General features: G+C 39.9%; 1 protein-coding gene across 4 annotated transcripts in view; it reads right to left on the bottom strand.

Moving 5' to 3' along the window:
- Window positions 1-22,340, bottom strand: part of LOC146330182 (uncharacterized) — an 80,351-nt gene that overhangs the window by 13,810 nt on the left and 44,201 nt on the right. For all 4 annotated transcript variants that reach the window (XM_084715673.1, XM_084715674.1, XM_084715672.1 and 1 more), the window contains exons 8-10: window positions 11,915-12,033; window positions 11,077-11,424; window positions 2,173-2,239 (exon numbers count right to left, since the gene is read on the bottom strand). In XM_084715673.1, coding sequence (XP_084571799.1) covers window positions 2,173-2,239; window positions 11,077-11,424; window positions 11,915-12,033 — 534 coding nt within the window. The remainder of the gene's footprint in view (window positions 1-2,172; window positions 2,240-11,076; window positions 11,425-11,914; window positions 12,034-22,340) is intronic.

Genomic DNA, 22,340 nt, shown 5'->3' with positions numbered 1-22,340 from the left:
CCAGATTCACAAATGGGTGATTTAATCCCAGTAAAACATGTGAACATGTTTTCTTGTTGAAGATTGTGGACTGAATTGAATTGTTTACAGTTAGTTTTTAAATGTAAATTAGCCACCGCTTTAACAACCACTTGCATGAAACATGTTGATAAAATGTATTTGGCATGTCTAAAGTGTCACACGCTCCACTGTAAACAGCGTCTGTAACCATGAGGGCTGAACTCGTTCATTGTCTCATTGACAGTTAAATGGCAGGCTGCCAGCCACTGTGGAACAACTGAACGACACACCTCAAACACACACGAACATTAGACTTGGAAACTGTTTCTTAATCATTTTCAGGAAACTCCCCAGCAGCGCCGGGTGACATGCTGCATTATGTGACGGATCATCTCGTTCTTAAAGTGTTCTCATTGGCTGAATGTTCCATGTAAGCGCTTTGACTTGAAGTGCTGTGGTTCAGAGTGTGGAATTAAAAGAAGCCTTTTGATAATCAGACCATTAGATTAGTGGCTCCTAAAAAGGTGCTTAAATCATTATAGCAAAAATGTAGTTTGGCGACATTGTGAAATAGTGTGGGATTATCTGAGTTGTTAAACCATAGCCAATGAAAATCTGACATGACTCAGGCATAAATCATGTGCCTGGACAAGGTACTGAATTTAAGTTTTATTTATATTATGTCTAGTCACATTCACAGGCTGACCTCCTCACTCTGTGTATCTGTGTTTTCTTAGACGTTACAGCGACAGGTGACCAAATGAAACACACCTTTGCCTCAAATAAAATCACATATTTCTCTGGGGTTGAACAGTGTTGAAAACATTTAGGTGACACACATGCTTTTTTTGGGGATCTGTACTAAACAGGGATGTTGTCTTGAGTCTGTAGATTATGATTTCTCTGCAACATTACAATATTCGATTTGGTATCATGACATTTATTTTTGTTAAATATTGTGCCTCCTGCTATTTTGGAGGTTGCAGTTGGTCTGTTGTGATTTAGGATCTTTAGGAAACAAGGTCTTCTTAGTTTGTTTGTGATATTAATATTGCGGATATGTTTCCTCTTTTACGTCTCTCTGGTATTTTTTAGAGCCTTCGTATGTATATTCTTTGTATATGGAATTTTGTGTTCCTTATACATTGAAAAGTTCATAAGCTGACCATGATGCAATGGTTGAATTTGACCAAATATTTCTTCCATCAGTGTTGCAGCGCTTGGATTCCTGTGGTATAGAAGCTCCCATGCTGATGCTCAAAAAAGTCCTCAACAGCAGATACAACCTCATCATCGGTGCAATAGTGCTTCCTAGCCAAGTGTTTTTCCATGTTGGGGAACAGAAAATAGTCAGATGGTGCCAAATCAAGAGAATATGGAGGGTGAACAACCAGTTCAAAGCCACAGTCATGCATAGCAGCCATTGCAACCACAGCCTTGTGTGCAAGAGCATTGTCCTGGTGAAACAAGACAATAACGAGGCAACTGACACCAAAGCAGTATAGATGGATAATAGCACTACAGACCAGAGGAAAAATATGTATTTCTAATTTTGGGGTGAACTGTGAACCTTTAAATCTAACAAATGGTGTACATTTACTGTTTTGTGCCATAAAGTTAATTCTGTTTGTGCTGTAAAGCCATGCGCCGGACTCCAAATCTAACCATGGTGTTGTCAAATGAAATGTGAAGACTAATACAGGTGGTCAGTTTTGATTGTTTTAATTACACTAATATCTCAAAATTGAATGAATGAATGAATTAAATGTACAAACTAATAATCCTCATGTGCAAACAGAAAGCTCAAAAACACAGGTGCACTGTACAGTTGCCAGATATGAGACATGGCCTGCCTGTGTGGAGGCTTCTTGTGCTCTGAGCTTTTGTCAAGAATGAGGAGCAGCTGCACCTCAGTGCTACAACAGGAACAACACCAGGTTTTGAATGGCAGTTGACCTGTCCTTGATAAGCCTCGTGTGTGTGTGTGTGTGTGTGTGTGTGTCATATGCAAATGCACCAGAGACAGAGAGAGAGAGGAAGAGACAGAGAGAGAGAGAGAGAGAGAGAGAGAGAGAGAGAGAGAGAGAGAGAGAGAGAGAGAGAAAAAAAAAAGGGAGAATTCACTCTTGGTAGCATGAGGCTGCGTGGATGTGCAGAAAAATGGTCTCTTACCCAGCTCGTCTCTGAGGTTTGCCAGTTCCAGCGACAACTCCTTCTTCTGCTTCAAGGTTTCCTCACGCTGCACAGAAGAGAGGATGCAGAGAATCAATATGATTGATCAATGCACACTGACACTGTGCCCAAAATCAGTCACTACTCAGTACACACTATAGAGAGAACTCTATGTGGAGTACTATATCGTGTGTTAGATGGCCAAAATAATGAGAAAACACAGTGGTAGTTAGCTCTTTGTTAGTGACTGTGTATTGTAAACTAATTTCCTCCATGTATTGAGATACTTTCAGTTCACTATAGATAACAACTCATTTTCACAAGGACATTATGACAACACTAGAAAATTAAGTACACACCATACAGTGAACTACGTAATAAACAGTTAAGGATTTTAGAGACATTTGGCATTGTGGGATTTAAAATTTGCAGTCACCACAGATAAGTGTTCACAAAGTTCCCCTGCAGTTAACTTTGAAGCCAGTGATTGCAAAGGGCAGTTGTGGTTGGAGAGTTCAGGGTGAGCAGGACTGTAATAACACAGATAAAGGAACCAGCGCTTTCCCAAGGATTAGAACAAACTTATGAACTTAAGGCAACAAAGACAATCAAGAAAACAACATCCATTGTAGCTGCCAACACCCGATCTTGTACTGCACACAATAGCAGCCGTAACCAGGGAATTAAATTGGCATCAGTCACCTGCCAAATACAATAAAATGGAAAGAGTTCACTGAAGCCTTATGTCTCATACAGACAGAAGGGGAGAGAAGAGGAGTAAGACAATAAGACCTGCAGGATACAGGGTAAATGTTGGATGTGACAGGTAAAAATTCAGGTCACATACCACCATGGCAGATAGGTTTTTCTTATATTTATACTTTTTTGAAATTCATCTGTCTGTCAGGTAACACTGGCTCAATGTTTACATTGAGTTTGTATTTATCACAGTCCCTGTAACACTGAATATTACAGCACTACTTTTTGTGCAGTCTGAGCAAAGATAGGCGTTTACTTCTTCCCGTCTCAGTTTATGTTGTCACGTTTGAGTGAAAGAGTCAAATGGCTGAAGACAGATAACAACACTGCCATGAATCTTTGCATACAAGCTATTGGTTAAAAATCATGATAAAGTGTTTTTCAGAACCAATACAGTATCACAAGTGTATCGATATTTTCTACACTCTTACACAGTAGAAGTTGAGGGAAAAAACATAATTTCAGACACCTGCCTGTAACTGACGGGAAAAAGAAAGAAAATATCCACCTGGGCAAATACAACTTTAAAGAGTTTAAACACCAAATAAAAATGCCATCCTGGAAAAAAAAAAATTTTGAAACCTGAAATATCACATCCCTGCCCTGCAGGAGCAGAATATAATGTATGGCTTATGTTTTTATGTTCATATCCAGAAACAGACATCAAGGAAAAGCTTTTGTATACAGTAATTTCAATTGTTTTCATACACCGTAAAACTGCCTACACCAGACTACACACACATACACTCTTGTAAACACGTGGACGAGCACACGCTTCTAACTTGATGAGCACAACAAAGTGTCCTGCCGCCCTCCAGAACTGAACATTATTATCCTATTATTGATTAAATTACCAGCATATTTACTCTTTTCATTTACACATTTACCAAAGGATTCACACATTAAGTAACAGCAGCTTTACAACATAAGTGCTGGAATTTACAATGGAAACCGAGCTCTTGCTCTCTTGCTTTCACACACACACACACACACACACACACACACACACACACACACACACACACACACACACACACACACACACACACACACACACACACACACACACACACACACACACACACACACAGGGCAATAAAGTCCATCTGTTGTCTGAGGGGTCAGCTAAGTGAAAGAGCAGACAGAACAAAGAGTGGCAAGAGAGAGCAAAGGCAGCGTGTAATAATGAGCAAACGTTTCCAGTAGTGAACATATAAACAGAGAGATGATGGCGAGAGAAAGTGTCATAAACACAGCATGATCAGGAGCGTTCAGGCCACGGTGCAATACTTCATAACTAGTTATGTATTTCATAACTCCACGACATTTGTAATCCAAACGAGACAGTGTCATGTTTTTCTAAACAGTTTGGACGTAAAAACCAGCAGCTAATGTGATCAGCGTGTCAGATAGGGTGGAAATACATTCAGCTACATTCCTGTAAAATGACCTGATTGTAAAATTCCTTCCTAATCCGTAGTTGACAGTTAATGACAGCTCAGACTAAAAGAGAAACAAAAGTGAAGAGGAAGAAAAAGAGCAGCAGCAGATGAATGAGAAGAAACACATGTACACACACACCTTCTTGCGTTTCTTCTTGCGATGATGAGGGGGGGCCTTGTTGGGCTTTGCATGGGCTTTGCTGGCCGTGGAGCCCATGTCCCAGTGAATGAACACACACACACACACACACAAACTCTCACACACACAAGCTTCAGAAAAAAACCCCGCTCCTTTCTCGTTTCTTCAGTCCTTCCTCTGTCTCTAAACGATTCCCTCCCACTCTCACAAGACGACGACACAAACTGCAAACACACACACACTCTGTCTGTCTCTGCCCTCCTACTGAAGGAGACACGCTCTCTCTGTCTCGGCCACTTCCACTCCTCCCACTCTCTACCTGTTCACCACAGGGCTCCCTGTCCTCCCTCCCTCCCTCCACCCATTTCTCCTCCTCCAGCCTGGACTCTGTATGATGGAGGAATGCAAGTTATTTCAGCACCACTTTCCTCTACTCATATCTGTAGTTTTATCTCCCTTTGTCTTGTTGTCTGTCAGTCATTTACACACAAAACTGGTGGATCTGCATTTAACTCATGCCTGTATTGACTTTACTTACATCCGTCTTTCTTCTTTTGTCTCTTTGTCCATTTAAAGTTTATATAACTTATAATTAGATAACTTGGATTCAAATAAATTCAGTCTCTGGGATGTTAAAGAAAGTTTTTAGGTTCCTTCTACAGTTCAAGTTTTATAGCACTGAAGAAAAGAACAAAAGAAGGAATATTTCTTTTAAAGGCAGGGTAGATTTTGTCTCTCCCTTTTTCTGTTGTTTGTCTTTCAAGGTATCCCATAAAAAACCCTGACAATGTTAAGCGTCAAATGTAAAATTTCTATTTTGTATATTTGTTGTGTTCTAAAGTAAATGATCTATTTAGCTAATTATATAGATATATCTTATCTATAGGGTATGCAAAGACTTTTTTTGAAGTGAGCTATTTTTGTAGTGAGCGATTTTCCTATTGATGTTCTCTCTTCTTATGTTTATTTATATTTACTGTCTGTGTATAATGTCTGGATAAGCTGCTGCTGTAACGCAGCTTCTATCTATCTATCAATCAGAGGATACTTAAAGTATGTCTAGTATTTTTTATTGAAACAGTGTCCACTAAATGTGACAAACAGAAGTGGAAATGAGGAAGCAAGACCAAAATAAACAAACACAAAAACCTGACATCCAGTGAAAAAAAAAATCAAGCTGTTATATTAACTTAAATGCACTTCTATCCTTGGAGAAATCTTAATTACCCTCCTTTACAGAGTTTCTGGGCATTTAAGTCCTTTACACCTCTTGCTGCCTTTTATGACTCCTTTTTATGGCCACCATCACTCAAAAAGTGCACAAAATAGACAACGACACTGCACTGAAAAGGTCATGCTAGTGTGGCTTTTAAGAGCAGAATATTCAGATAACCCCACCCACCCAAACTTGAGGCCCAGCCCCTTTCAGTAAACCAAAACACCCCCACCCCCGCCCCCGCCCCCAGCCCACCCTCAGGGGGAACGTGTGCAGTTTATATTCACCAGTCACCTTTCAAGTGTGTAGGACAGATTAGATAGCATTGGTATTCATGCTTCAGATAAAAACACACACTAATCAAGGCGCCTCAGGGCTTCAACTGCAGCTGCTGCATTCCTCCACCCCACCCTGTCTTCTATCCATCACTACCCCCCCTTCACCTCCACTTACTTTCCACCAGGACATGCATCTAATCAATAACACAGTGAGTCAGAATAGATGCTGCTGCTCTGGAAACCTCTGAAAGCTCAGCTGATATTTACAAGCTACAGTCAAACACTTTCACAATAAGCTGGAAAACATTTATCCTAATACACAAAACCACTCTAATCAGGCCGCAATTCAAACAGCCAATGCTCAGAGTTATGCAACAGTCACACACACACACACTCACACTCATGTGTGCAGGGTTATTACTGCTGATAACAGGTTATTGGACAGATAAGGAGCTACTTTCCCTCAGAGAGGACATGGAGGCTGTGTGTGTGTGTGTGTGTGTGTGTGTGTGTGTGTGTGTGTGTGTGTGTGTGTGTGTGTGTGTGTGTGTGTGTGTGTGTGTGTGTGAGAGAGAGAGAGAGAGACAGAGAGAGAGAAACAGAGAGAGAGAGACAGAGAGAGAGAGATTTAACACTTTGATTTCATAATGGATTATGGATGTCACAATTCTTGAAATCCAGAACTCGATTTGACTGATCGATTGATTGGTCGATCAATTTTGAGGCCACCATTCAATTTTTCGATTTAAACATACTTGTTTTAGCACTGATGGTTATGTAATTGTGACACTACAGAGTACTGATTTATAAAGATCAGCAGATCTTTATGTCCTGACAACTGTCATGTCATTCACATTTTATATTATGTAAAAAGATGCATATGGCCCACATGGTATCAAGTGTGATGTAACAGCCGGTGAGCTTCACTGTGTCTTTTAGGTGTTGCTTTTTTTTTTTTTGTCTTTGGACACGTGATACACACTGTAAATAGGCAAGGGTCTGGGGGAAAAAAAATACTGCAAACTGCAAATTCTGCCTTTGCTTTTGTTTATTGTAACTACATTTTTGATTTAACATTGAAACTGTGACTCTCCCAAAACATACTTGTTTTAAGATGTTATTTTTATTTTACTTTACTGAAGATCTCTAATTGTTTTACTTCCAAACAAGAATAAATGTTTTTTGTCTGAAGTTTTGAGAATTAGTAGACAGCAGAAAGTGAAGGTGACCTACAGCAGAGTTTCACACCTCCAGTGAAAACCTGATTAGTTTAACAAAACAGGTCAAGTTGTATAAGCTCCGTGATTTACAGCAACTTTGGTATGTTGAGTAGAGGCTGAAAAAAAACAAGCCTGTACAATAAACTCAAGCATGTGTGCGAGTGCTTGTAAAATCCCTCAAGGTGTCACTAAACTAAAGGCACGAGTGCTTTTCTGCATATGTTCCCCCCAGCAACTTCAGACAAACAGACAGAGCCAAAGAGGACAGAAAGAAGAAGAACAGTCAAAGTAACACCTGATCTAAGCAAGATCTAGTCCAAGTCCTAAATTAACAACCTGTACAAAGTGCTGGAACAAAAAAATGCCAGTTAAATTACTCACTGGCTGAGCTATGCTGCAAGTCAAATTTTCAGACAAGACAACAAAGACTGAACTTTGGCCTTGAATGAACAGTTAAATCAGGACGTGTGATGCCATTATTAACAGATAATCTTACACTCATAGGTTCAAACACACACAGAGGGAACAGGTCTAATGAAGGGTTTTACACACTGGAGAAGGTGTGTCCAGCTCAATAATCCAAAAAGAGTTCCAGTCATGTGTGTTTGCATGCATTCAGTTGTATTTCACATGCCAGCATGCTCTGCAAACATAAAATCACTAATCCCAATAATCAGACAGCAAATATTTACTGAGCAGACTATCCATGTCCGGTACTCTGTGATTGACACATCCTGGTGCCTAAATGGACCAATCACCTGCCAACCTGTGACGAACCAGCCGACTACAGTATAAACAGAAACACAACCACAATTAATAAATGGTAAATTGATAGTTAAATTATATGATTACTTATAATTAGTTAACATAATTATCATTTCATTGTATATTAACTATGAAATATTTTTTTTTCTTATCATTAGTTTGTGCAATATAAGAACTAGTTTATAAATTACAATCAAACAACTCAAAGTTGATAAAAGATGACCCAAACTATATTCTGATTAAATTAAGTTTGTAAACCGTTTATTTCTGTGTACATTATAACATTATGCTGTATTTGTAACTGATGATGATTTGTAAAGCTTTATGGAAGCACTGCAGAGAGATGGACCAGATATTTTTAACACTTTGTTAATAGTTCATAATTATAATAATAATTATCTATAAACATTATATGGATCGCTATTAAAGTTTCACTTGATGATTTATGATAATATCTTATGTATTTATATATATTACATTAGATACATGATTATTTAAGCCAAGGAATGAACGTATCCTAAACCTACACAAGTTGGTTTTTGTGCCTGCATTTTGAAAATCCACCCTGATGTTGTATATTTATTATTGCTAACTTTACCGTAGAGCCCTGCACGTGCATAAATGTTAGTAGAGGGTTCCTACAGAGTCATAGTCTGAGCGTTCGTTCACTGACCAACCAGGCCATATTTGACGAGTTGGGAGTATTGTCTATAAAAATTATCTGGATTGTTATTGGAAAGATGCAAATGATGTTTATAATACTTTGGAAATGATTAATAAATACAGTGTGGTGCATCTATTAACTTTATTTGGACTGCCACTATAACTGGTGTCTATAAATATAACCATTATTTATTAATGTTTATAAAGCTTGATAAAGAGTTTATAAAGTATATTAACATTTCAATGTCTGGTGACAGCAAAACAACAATTAAATAAAGATTAATTATAAATTAACTATTTTTAATGATGGCAAGCAATATTAAACCATGTTAACAAAATTGCATATGGTCATACAGAAACAACAAAACAGCCATATATTATATTGGAATTATTTTATATTTATTAGGGTACATTTATCTTGGCTGTACCCATCATCACTGAAGTGCCTAATGGAGATTTTTTTATGCCTGACCCAAAGGAAGGAGTGTTGGAGTGTTTATACCAGGAATGAATAGAAGTGTTCAAGAGAATTCAGCTCATACTTCCGAAAAACAACATAACATTTTGTTTTTTGTTTCCATCATAGTTTATAGTTTATTATTATTTATTGCTTCATGTGTAGAGTCATTTCACTTATCTTCTGCTCATAATTTCGGGCTCATATATAATTTTATTGCTCATTGACACTGTGATTTTAAATTGATAATTTTTTTATTGTCGTTTTTGTGGAAGACTAGCAACCTTTGTGGTAGTCTAGTAATCAAGTAGTCTGTCACACAGGACACACACACACACACACACACACACACACACACACACACACACACACACACACACACACACACACACACACACACACACACACACACACACACACACACACACACACACCTTAATAAGTTAGCATCGACTGTAGAAAAAAAAAAAAAAACATCAGAGCTGACAGTAGGCACTTACCATAGGCAAAGCTAACCGCTATCACACAGCTATTATACACAATACAAACACACACACACAGTGAAATGAAAAACAACCTCACTCACACACACTCACACACACATTCACCGATCCATCAGCACATCAGTGTCACACAGCAGCAGGATGTTTCCGTGGCATCATGTGTTGTTGTTGTTGTTAATGGCAGCTGGGTGTGCACTCAGACAAGCCTCTCCCTGCTTCCGACTAAAAACAGCCATTACTCCGCTCCATCCAAACCAGCACCTTAAATAGCAACCTTCCCTTATCACCAACAACTGCTGAGAGATGCTTTAATTATAGGCTGTGGCTGTTTTGCTCCAATTTGCCAAAGGGGAAGGATGGTGTGCAGATAAGTGATCGTTTCCCCTCATCAGCCCCCTTGAAGCTGCACGACACCATATTGTATTTACATGTGCTAACACATCCACCCGATCTGCCTTTAAAGTGGTTTGGTGCTACAGCAGAACAAAGAGACCCATTCCCACAAAGTGAAACACTGGAGGTCCATCCAAATTCACCATAAACAGCTTTAGAACAGGCTGCATCCACAGTATTCTCATTAACAGCAGAACAAGGTTCATCCAGGGAAAGCTTCTACCTACTAACCTACTGTACAGCCACTTTTGAAAAAGAGATAAAAAGAGAAAGAGACACCGTACATACTAATGAATATTATATTACATTTCTGCCAACAAATCCCAGTTAATCTTACACACTGGGCCGTAAAGATCCCCTCATTAAAGTTGAACAAACCTTTAGCTTAATAACAAGCCAGTAGATTAGAACATAACTAAAACCACACTCAAAGTCTTTTGAACATTGCAGGTCACAGGTGAGAGCCAAAGCATCCCTGAAATACTGATATTAGGGCTGCACAATTAATCACAATAAAATCACAATATGGCCAAGTGCAAATCCAAATCACAGAAGAAGAAGAAGCATTTTTTGTTAGGGTAAAATGTGCGACAAAGCAGCGTTATAATGAAGTACTGCAGTGCTCCTATTAATTGTGAATCATATCGCAATTGCAATATCAGTCAAAATAATCTCAACGTGATTAATGTTTTATCACACTGTGCAGCCCTAATCAGGGCATTGGCTACTGTAGTTAGCTAACAAACTGAATCAAACCTGGTATTCACTGTGGTCTTTATCAACGTCCACCACATTCAGACAGTTACCTCTCACTGCCACCAACATGTAAAATCTAAAATTTGCAATTATTATTTGTCCTAAGAAACAGGAGCTCTGTCGATTCATTTCATTAAAAAAGTCAGTCTATTGCCCTTTTTGTCACACAGCAATACAGTGCTCTGTGTCTACATTTTAGTTATATTAACAAAACATTTGTTTGCCTTTTTAAATGTGTTTTAAAAACAGTAAATTAGGGATGAAAGCTGGTGTGAGTATTTTCTTATTGTAAACATAAACTCAAGTGAAGTACCTCAGTGAAGACATGTTGGATGACTGTAGCCAGAGCCTCCACTCTCCTGTTTCCCTGGACGAGCAGCTTCCTCAGCTGGCTGATGGCCTGGTTCTTCTTCTCTGCCTGCTCTTTGCTCTGGTTCTGTTTAGTCGTGACCATCCCATCTGCCACAACAGCCCCAGCTGTGCCAGGCTTGGATGCATTCTGTAGCCGGGATGCTGTTTTGGGGCTGGATCGCGAGCCTGTTCTTGCTTTGAACCCAGGAACAGAGGCTCCAGTGGTGCCTGACCCAGTGTTGGTGGTATCGGCGGCAGGAGCTGGGGAAACTGGCGTCACTGGTGCATTAGCATTCACCACATCAGGTACCTAGCAATAAAAAAAACACATGACGTCTTCAACATGAACCCTAATTTAAGACGCTAAAGTTCAACAGGTGAAGTGAAAAAAACTATTCAGCGTTAAAAAGCAGAGGTAAATTTCTTGGGGTACAATACAATTCTACTCTTCTATGATTCATGATGATGTCTCCATTTAAGAGACAGTCTGCATAGCTCTTAAAAGAAGGAATGCAAATATACCAAAAATAATCCATTACATTCTATTATGTTAAAATGTGCATTTTGCTACTCTTGTGTCCATCCAAATGAATCACAAACTTTATCATAATTTTGAGTAAATCCGTGAAAGAAAATTCCAATGAATGCATGTTTTCCCATCTGCTCTTCCTATGCGATTATTAGGAGTTTGTTCATTGAGATAAGCTGTAGGTGGCACCAATTCTCCTGTTGGAAAAATCACACCATCACAGAATTAGAGGGCACAACAAGGTGACATGGAAGGGAAGAAGAGGACGTACCAGGTCAGGTGGAGGCTGCTGCTGGCTCTGGTTGTTTACTCCTGCAGGCGCTGCTCCCTGTGAGTTGCCGTTTGTGTTTGTGGGTCTTGCCGGCACCTCCCGGGGCTTGTTTTTGTCCACTGCAAGACAATGGCGACGTCTTAGTGTGTGGGCGGCAGGTCCAACATTCAACATGGTGACCACACACAGTGCACTCACTCAGCATCATTAACAAACCTACAGCGCAGCAGGACCACAACAACAAAACTAGAAACAATCATTCATCCAACCAAATACATCAAATTCATATGAGTAAAAGAAAATATTAAAAAAAAAGGTCAGTCTGGACTCGACCACCACAACATCCAAACATAGAAAAATGCTGCGCTCATACATCTCATACATTCACTCTCATCTGGTAAATGAGAACACGCCCTACTGACTGTTCTAGGCTGAGACAGATGCATCATGGGATTGTGTGGTAATGATGGCCAGTCAGTCTGTGTATGATGGGGCCTGAGTGTGCATTAAGGGGAGCAATACCAGAGCCAAGGCAATTAGAGTCTCTCCCTCTGCCTCTTTCTGAATAATTCAATATAAACCAGTGGACTTTGGTGTGGTGTCAAATAGGTTTTCTGCGCAGCATTGAACTCATTGGATCAGTAATGCAGTGCAGCCTGCAGGATCATGAGTGTTCAGCTGTTATCTGGATTTTGATACTTTCAAGATGACTGTTTCTGTGGGCTGAGGATAACATGAAACTCTCGTTCTCCAATCTGTCCGTCTTAGCTGAAGTTCCAGAGTTCCAGACTTTATTATAATGTTATATTATATTATGGATCATGATTATTTAATGTTCACTAATTTCAATGCCAGGACACAACAATTATGATGATGGGATCATTTATGTTCAAATATTAAATGATTTTTGGTTTACATGAGTGATTGCATTGATGAAACAGATAATGATGAAAATCAAGGATTTTAAAATAGTTACTATACTGGAGTATTTTTAACGTCAAGCTAATTCCGAACCTTGAGAACACAGCAGTTAAAATTAAGCATTTTGCAGCCTTTAAAGACTGAGAAACCCTGAGAGATCACATTTCATTAAGTTAGTAATATGTACAGTTGAGGACAGTTTTTTTTTTTTTTTTTTTTTTTTTTTAAACAGAGCAAGGAATTTTCAACATAGCATTTCTAAAAGTACTAGTTTTCTTTACAAAAAATAAATTATTTCTATTGGCACACAATAACAGAATTATTTCAGAAAAAAACAACAATGACCAGGGTCAATATTATTAGCCCCCTTAAGAACTGACCTTTTTATTGACCCATAGCACAAACCACTGTTGTGCAATGATGTGCTTTAACTTTGTAATCCTCAAAGCTTGTACAATCAAGTTAAAACTGAGGTTTAGCTTCCAATTTACACACAGTATAAAAACTTCAGTAAGAGTTTGAGCTGTCACTTGAGAAAGCATCATGCCAAAAACAAAAGAAATCAGTTTAAACTTCAGAAAAAGAATTGTTGATGCTCTTAAAGAAGAAGGACATACAAAGTTATCACAGCGTTTCCAAGTGTCAAGAACTGGAGTGAGAAGTATCATCAAGAAATTCAAAGAGAGCCATACAGTACAGAACAAGCCTGGCAGAGGTAGGAAGAGAAAGATTTCAAAGACTCTGGAAAGAAAACTAGTGAGAGATGTGTCTTAAAACCTCAGAACAACTGACAAGACACTAGTGAACGACTGAGCCAAGTCGGGAATTGTCGTCTCAAAGAAGACAATCACTAGAGCCCTGCACAGGAATGGACTGTGAGGTTAGAGACCAAGAAAAACTCCACTTCTGCAGAAGAGACACCTTCAAGCCAGACTGAAGTATGCCAAGGACAACCTTGAGAAAGATTATGTATACTGGAAGAGTGTCCTTTGGTCAGATGAGATAAAACTAGAGCTCTTTGGCCATAAAGATGTTGTTTATGTTTGGAGAAAGAAGGGAGAGGCGTATAACCCAAAGTACACTGTTCCCTCAGTGAAACATGGTGGTGGGAGTATTATGCTGTGGAGATGCTTCAGTGCGTCTGGAACTGGGAATCTTGTCAAGGTGGAAGGAATCATGAAGAAAGAAGGATATGTGAAGATTTGAAAGAAAACCTCAAGCAGACAGCAGCAAAACTGGGTCTGGGTCATCGCTTTGTCTTCCAACACGACAATGACCCAAAACATACGTTTTAGAAGAAGACCAAAGTGAATGTTGACCTGCCTGCACAAAGCCCTGACTTGAATCCCATTCAAAATCTGTGGGGTGAACTGAAGACCAAGGTCCATGCCAGAAGACCATCAAATCTGGAGGAGCTTGACAGATTCACCACAGAAGAATGAGCTGGGATTCCTCAGGAGACGTGTCTGAGACTTGTTCAAAACTACAACAAGCGACTGCAGGCTGTTGTCCAGCAAAAAGGACACACAAATGACTATTAGCAGCAGGGGGGGTAATAATTTTGACCCTGGTAGTTTTCGTTTTTTGTGAAATAATTTTGTTTCTGTGCGAAAAGTAAAATAATGTAAGCATCCAAAATAAAAGTAGGATGTTTGGAAAATCTGTGTTAAAAATTCAGTGCTTGGTTTAACAGCGCTTGGGAAATACTTAAAAAAAAAAAGAATTACATTTTCATAGGGGGCTAATAAGTTCATCCTCATCTGTATATTCTGTATCCAGTTTACATTTATAATTCAATTTCCTCTGAACTCAAACAGGTCTGTACTCTCCAAGTCAGTGCTGATATACAGGTCTGGTCAACAAGACCCTCAAAGCTGGTAGTGATTTCTTCAGAGATACTGCCACCTACTGGCAGCCACCAAACACAACATGCTGTATCAGTCTGATCAGTCAAAGCTGTGAACAGTCAGAGCATGCAGGTGAGAAAAAAAGGCAGGTCTAATGACAGAAATAAACATCCTGATTGCTATAATGTACATCAACCTTCAGCTGCTGTCTTATAATCAGATGTGATTCAGCTTCATTAAACAAGCCACAGTTTGTCAGATCACAGTGGACACCACAGCTGTGCGTTCATCACTGAAACACAGCAGGAGTTTCTATTAAGCATTCAGATCTAATGCAAATTTATCTTCTCAACACTAACATTAGCAGAACAGAACGCTCTGATCATTAGTGGAAAGTGGGAACATGTTACATAAATGTATGGCTCAAAAGGAAGTGCAGTTTAAAATAAAAAAGTGTTATTTGTCTTTCTAAGTTTTCTACCATTGGTGGACTTGTTCAACCACATGAACACAGCCTCCCTCTTTCATTCGCTCAATCACCTTCTTGAAAAGATCAGCATTGTGATATCTGTGCATATCCAAGTCTTCTAAAACATCCAAAAGTAGGAATGTTCATACTTCTGATTAGAAATCTAGGCTTTTCTTTTTTGCGTGCATCTCTACACCAGCCTTGCAAACTGCGGTAAAAACCCCAAATGTCCACAGAATGCTCCTAAAACCTGAGTAACACGGGCATTACCCACAGGTCTTGATCAGAAAATGCTAAATTCAGAAAAGGCCTAATTCATCATCATCATTTAAAACAGGTTCATTCATTTAAAGAGCGCTGACTAACTGTGAGCGAGCTGCTACTAGGACGACACATCTCAGCGAGTGTTTGTCTCTTGTGGAAATGTGCGCTGGTCTGTGTGAGTGCTGGTGATGATGGTTTGTACCTGGAGTCTGCCAGGCAGTCATGCAGAGCTGCTGAGCCCAGACTGAGAGAGAAACAACACAGTTAGCATGCACATCACGTTACATGAAACAGAAAGGACAAACCCTGCTGTGTCATGAGGATCTGCTTCAGTACACAGTAAGATGACCTTCATAACATACGATAACAGAGGAAGTCATCGTATGAATTATGGGAAGGTTGCATGATAAATGCTAGCTGTATTTTCATGTACCTCAGAGATCTATCATTTCATGATAATGAGTATATTATCACCATCATGTCAGCCATCGTATTTGTACTGATCTCATGACAACTCAGTAGGATTGTCTATCAGAACATAAGTTACTAGTAAGGGAAGGTGAGGGACTGGAGTTGGGGAGTGGGAGAGTAAAAAAGGTCACATGTAGGAAGAGTGGGGGCTTTAAGTTAGCAAATATGTCATGTCTTCTAATACAGTTGGACCGTCTTCAACCACATGCCAAATTATTTCACTTTGGCACTGAAAAAGTTGACAGAGTTTTCCTGATCGAGCACCTACATTCAGAGGTGTTCATCGGACCACATACATGCATAAGTTCTGCCAGACTGCCATGCAGAGCCCCAGCAAGACGTCTTGGCGATGCATGTGTGAAGGTACCACCCAGAATTGGAGGTAATTTAATAATGCAGAAAAGAGATGTTGTGGTGTTTGATTTATGGTCACACGCTGAAGCTATTGGCGCATTGCTCCAATATCACATACACGCTTTTGTGTATGACTTCTGTGTACCAAGATTCATCAAATCAGAAATACTCAATTAATTAATCCCCAGGGAGAAATTCTTTAAGTTATTAAAGACAGCTGAATTGTGGCGATATCATTGTTTACAATTACTGTAGCGGCCCCTGTTGCTCCCTAAAAACAGAGCCAGTGTAGAGGCAGACGACTGTGATCTTACTGTATGGCTACGTCATGCTGGCCAAATTAAAACGCCACCTACTCAGAGACAGATTAGCACTGGATTACTCTGTATGTGTGTCTGCAGGACAAAAAAGTGTGCCAGCACAGCAGAAAAATAAGGGCAGCTCACCACACACACACACACGACAGGTAGTCGTAGCAGTCCTGATCTCTTTAATCTGCTGTATTCAGATTACTCAAATGGATGAAAATATAATCCAATCCTTCTTTATGAAGAGTGAGATTCCAACAGAGGTTTGTTTAGGGCGGATGATCTGAATCTGATTTACACTTAAATAGCTTGGATTATTTGAAGAGGGGTTGTATGAGGCACTCAGCAGTGTATTAGCTATAGTAGACACCTCCAATGTAAACTGAAACAATGTGAAAAAAATATCATTTTAAGTTTCTGATACATAAAAATATTCTTAATATAGCATACACTTTCAGCAGAAAAACTAATATTGATTTCTTTAGGTAGACTTTTTTAAGTGGCTAAAATACCTTTTGCTGCTAACCCTGTTCACAGCAGTACATTGTATATATTCCACATTAGCACTGCTCCTGTTGCTTCTCCAAACTGGGGGCGTGTCGACTGCCATCTACAGTAGGTAAATCACTCTATATGGATAAGTACCTCATACAACCCCAGTTAAAAAAAATCTGAAGTATCCCTTTAATATAGAAACCACAATTTTCATTCTCACTGGAAAAAAAATCCTTTATCAAAAAAACAAAACAAAACACTGCACTTGACTATATTGCAATTTCAATAATATTGCAATAAACTGTGCAGCCCTAGTCGACACACACTAAAGCAAGACTTGCTGTTAATCAGCTATCAGGTGCAATCATAGATTCACATCTTCTTTACACCGGAGATTCAGCCCATGACTGTTGCCATGGAAACAAGTGTGCTGAGCACGTGTATATGTCCACTATATGACCCGTTTACATGCAAACTAGACCATCCAGTCACCTAGCAACAACCATTTTTATCCATCTGTCGAACAATCACGATTTCGAGGGTAGCTCAATGTTTTTACTCTCGGTCCACATGTGTCAGAGCAGATGAACTGTGACAGAATACAACAGAAAGAGAAGGGAGAACCTCAGCAGAGGCACTGATCGTGGACAAGCTGACAGATGTAAGAAGAACTGGTTTCCATCCAAGTATATGACAGATACAAAAATATCAAATTATCAGTTATCTTATCGGGTATTTTAAAAAGGACCTGTAGTTGATGCACACCTGAGGGTGAGAAAGGCTAAGATGCTGTGAGTAAAGACTTTTTCCAGAAATCAAGATAATCTAATCTTTCTATGGTATTGGTCGATTTGCTCACAACAAGGTCTGTGGATGATCGTAACCAGGTAAGACATTGCTCGGGGTGGGTTCAGGCATTTTTAGCCCCACAAGCTGAGCACTGTGTAGTCCCACCATAACTGGAGAGAAGGCAGACATCTCTGTTGGTTATCTCCAAAACTCTCCAGAACTATCTAGGTGGATAAACAGGAGTACAAGTAGGAGGAAAAATATGGATTTTTGATTTGGGGGAGGACTGTCCTTTATAAGAGGACTATTTAATGTTTATCCTTTGTCTTAACTTTTTAATTCTTACAATTCTGGATGGAAACACTAATTTGCTTTTTATTTTTGGCCTCACTTCAGAAGTTTGCTTCAAATTGGCTCGACAGCTGGATACAAACACAGCTAGTGGCTCAGAGTGACCTTACGAATGGGTAACACTCAAGAGGAGAGTATCTAACCAGTCAGCGAGGGGTTGTTAAATGGCAGTGCTACCAAACCACAGGAGAGAACTGTGGATGATTATCACCATATAGGTGAGCCAAACCACTTCAGTGGCCGGACATCCTGCTGAGAGAAACTTACAAGTCAAAAACCACATGTTGAGTACAATAGGCCTAAAATAGAAATTCCCAGTATTAAAATGATCCCCTGCTCCTCATTAAAGAAGAGGTTAAACAACTGCGGTGACATTAATGCACAGATAACTCTAACCGCTTCAACCGCCGGCTGTTTTGGAGTCGAACATAAAGCAGTTTTTGACCTCAGAGGCAGACACTGTGTAAAGCAAATGGTACTCATTTCACGTGAGGTTTCTAGATCAGATGCAGCTCCAGATGTGGACAAAAGATCAACTGCACATGACTGTCCTTGATCTCCACAGAGAACATCTCTACCCAGTTTCACAAATACTGCAACCCAAATCTACTGTACGTGTCTGCTGAGAATATTCCAGTTCAGCAGATACAACCTCTAATGCCCTCATCTGCCACCACATTAGGGGGAAAAAAACAAACTACACATGAGATTAAAGCTTGCATGATTGGCCAGCCTCAGCTGAACCACTGCACCGCGTGCATGAGTTGCCTCTGCTGCCTGTGTGTGGACACGCACACGTGGTGACTAAAGCCTGCTCTAACCTACATTTCAGAGTGATGGCAGGCGGCAGCAGGGAAGTGGGTCTGTGGAGCTCAGACTGAGAAAACACACTGCAGCCAAACACGTGCCGCTGCACTCAGATGGGCCGGCAGGAATACACACAGTACAACGCTGAGAGGAACATCGTGATGAATATTTACTGAAGAACATGTTCCGATTAGCAAAAACCAAACAAGAAAAAGACTGACCGCAGAACATGAGCTGATTTGCTGCTCAACATGAAAAAACATGCAGACAATTTAATGGGAGTTTAAATGGATCAAAATGATTTGTAAAAGATGATGAAGGAATTAGTGAGTAATTTAGCCAGGACACATGAAAGAAATTAATGTTTCGGAATAAGCCCAGTGGCCTAATGAAACTGGCAAACACACAAGAAAACCCACATGAAGCTGTTCAAGTCAGACTGGGGAAATCTGCTGTTAGCTTCTTTGCCTCTTGCAAACAGAAAAAAGTTCAACTCTCTGGTATCTTCAGTGGATTACCTCATCTGTGAACTCAAGGCTTCTCTCTTTTACAGATGCTCCTTATTTAATTATATTTATACGCAGATCTCACATGTAAATATATTGTACTTCACACATAATTCTGATTATCCCATAAGGCCTGGCAGGATCCTGATGTGGTTTATTTCATAGTTACTTAATAAAAAAAAAACAAAAAAAAAAACAATTTCACATAAAATACTGATCTAAAAATCATTTCACAGCTTCCATTAAGTTCTCTGGAATCTATGATCAAACTGTGTGCATAGCAACAGTCTGTTATTCAGAAATAACAGACAGCAGAATGCATATGCATACAACTAGAATCAAGTATTCAACAAAACTGTATAATTGAACAAATCACAGTGTTTATAATAATAACTTCTGGGTAGAAAACCCCTGAATCACCCAAAAATAATTTAACAGCAATGTGTTTTATATATTTCTGAGGTTTCAGAGATATTTCAAGGCTGAATTAGTCCAGCTAATGGTGTTGGTTGGTTATCAAAGATGCTAGCAAAGCAACATAGACACATGTCTAACTACAGCAGGAATAATCAGGATTTTACATATCTTTTCTCCCCAGAATTGTTGTTTGCACAAGGTTATGGTGATTCAGTCCCTAAAACACTAAAAACACTTTATTGATGTGTTGTTCCCATATATACCTCTAGTTCACTACCTCATGTTGTATTCAGCTGAAATGCAACAGCCAAAGCAATTGCAACACTGAGCATGTACGTTCATTCAATGCCAACATAATGCCAACATTGTGTCCCATTAGCTTGGCAGGCTAAGCCCAAAGACACTTGTTCACAATGACACCCCCTCTGTCTCACTGTGATTTCCTTTCACAGAGTGATGGCAAAAAACAAACATTCAGAGGAGCACAGCAGTGTTGTGCTAAATGCTGTACCTCCTGTATGAAAGAAATAAACACCATTAAGTCTCTGTCATGTGATTCAGAAGACACAAGCTCTCCACAAATAGGGAGCACCCTTTCAATGGTTGAGTATGTAAAGGCCAGATGTGTCCTTGGCTATTTTTGGTCTGTGGATGTGTGTGAGTCACGTGGTTGGTGCTCCTTTAGGCGTGGATATCACAGCTAAAAGGAACCCGCAGCCATGGCTATTTATCACGCCACCGCTGAGGCACTCGTGCAGAAAGCTTCCACACACACGCACAGACTCATGTACGCACAGTGGTGTGTATACAGCCTATTGTAACCCTATACGTGCGTGGCGGCTGTGGTAGCCGGCATGCACAATGCTGAAAGCCCCCACAGTGGAAGAGAGACGGAGGCAACAATGGCTGCCAACGCCATGCAGGAAAACAGGAGAAGCAGGGGGAGGAGGTTTGAGAGGGTGAAGTGGAGTCAGGCTTGCCATCCCATGACTAAAGACCAAGCTAAAAAAAAAAAAAAAGGGCAAAGAAAGCTGATCCTTACACTTTATTCAAAGGCAACCCCACCCATGAGACAAAGTGGAGGAGGAGGAAGATTGAAGGGAGAGACGAAGTCATATGGAAAAAAGTGATTGGTAAACAATGTACATAAAATACATAGTTTATTGTGGTAAGGCAAATAGATACACAAGGCACAGTCAGGTGGATTTGGGTAATCTCCACTTGTGATGCTATATTGGCATCAAGACATTATTCAATAATCACTGATCATTTGGAGTTTTTAATCACGAAAATCGACTGAATGAAGACAAACTAGCAAAAATAATTCTCTCGGGAACGTATGAATGGTTTTAATCACAATCCGCTCCTTTGCTAGGGTGTGGTAGCATCCCACTTAAACCCCACCCAGCCGTGTGTATCTATGGTGGATGACAGAAAGTATCAGCTTCAGGCCTGCATGAAGGCACTCTGAGAGCACGTGGCAAAGAGGAAGATGATGGGGGGATGGATGGACGGTGGAACAGACTGATGAATGGAGAAAAAATTAAACTTTCTATGAGATTCCTAAAAGCAGCTATTCGAGGATTGGATCACAGATGGTTCGGAGGCCCGTGACACACTGCACTGATCAACCTGTTGGCCTGAAACTTCTGCTGATTGATGAGTGGAAAGATGGACGTGTTGAAAAAATGGAACAACTGATGGTTGGACGATGGGAGGACACAGAGGACAGGGGCATATCCAGACCTGCATGAAAAACCACAGTGTTCTTCCTGCATCCTGACAGCAGCTGGAGGTTTCGGAAAAGTCCTTTGGCCGTCAGCTTCACGTGGAAGTTGGACAGCGACAGTCTAGGAGACCATAACATCGTCTCTGTTGGTAATCCGATACTTTTCAAGACCGATGTTTCTCGTCTGGATTGTCTTTTTGGTGAGACCTTTGACTTTCAGCACTTTCTCTGCTCCTGTAGCATCTCAGACTCCTGAGCTGCAAGAAATATTGACCATTTTTCTTCTTGTGGTCCAAATCACTAGAGTTGCCTGTATGTCCAGTTTACTGTTGTCACTTAAGTATTTTTGTAAAAGAATGATATGAGATGCGCAATAGTAGCTTCAAACTTAAGTCTTACGTGTCTGGTAGGTAAAAATGTTCCTCTTTTCCTCTTTAATCTCAGAAGTAAGTGAAAATTAGTCCACAAAAAGGTGATGATAAGAAAAAAAAATGACAAAATAGGAGTTTGAATTTAAAAGGTGAAGCTTTGAAATACAAGCATTAAAAAACACACACACACAAAGAGGAAAACAAGCGAGTCCACCAGCTGCCCGTCATCGATTCAAAGCCACAGAGTCGCCACTGGAAAACAAACCAAACAAAAAAACAACAAAAAAAACAAAAAAACAAAGGAGAGTTGGTTTCTGTAGCCCAGCC

This window comes from Lutjanus erythropterus, chromosome 3 (assembly GCF_056507025.1).
Source record: "Lutjanus erythropterus isolate fLutEry1 chromosome 3, fLutEry1.hap2, whole genome shotgun sequence".
In the NCBI taxonomy this organism is placed as follows: domain Eukaryota; kingdom Metazoa; phylum Chordata; class Actinopteri; order Lutjaniformes; family Lutjanidae; genus Lutjanus; species Lutjanus erythropterus.
Note: the sequence above shows the minus strand (reverse complement) of the source record. Positions and strands in the feature narration are given on the sequence as shown.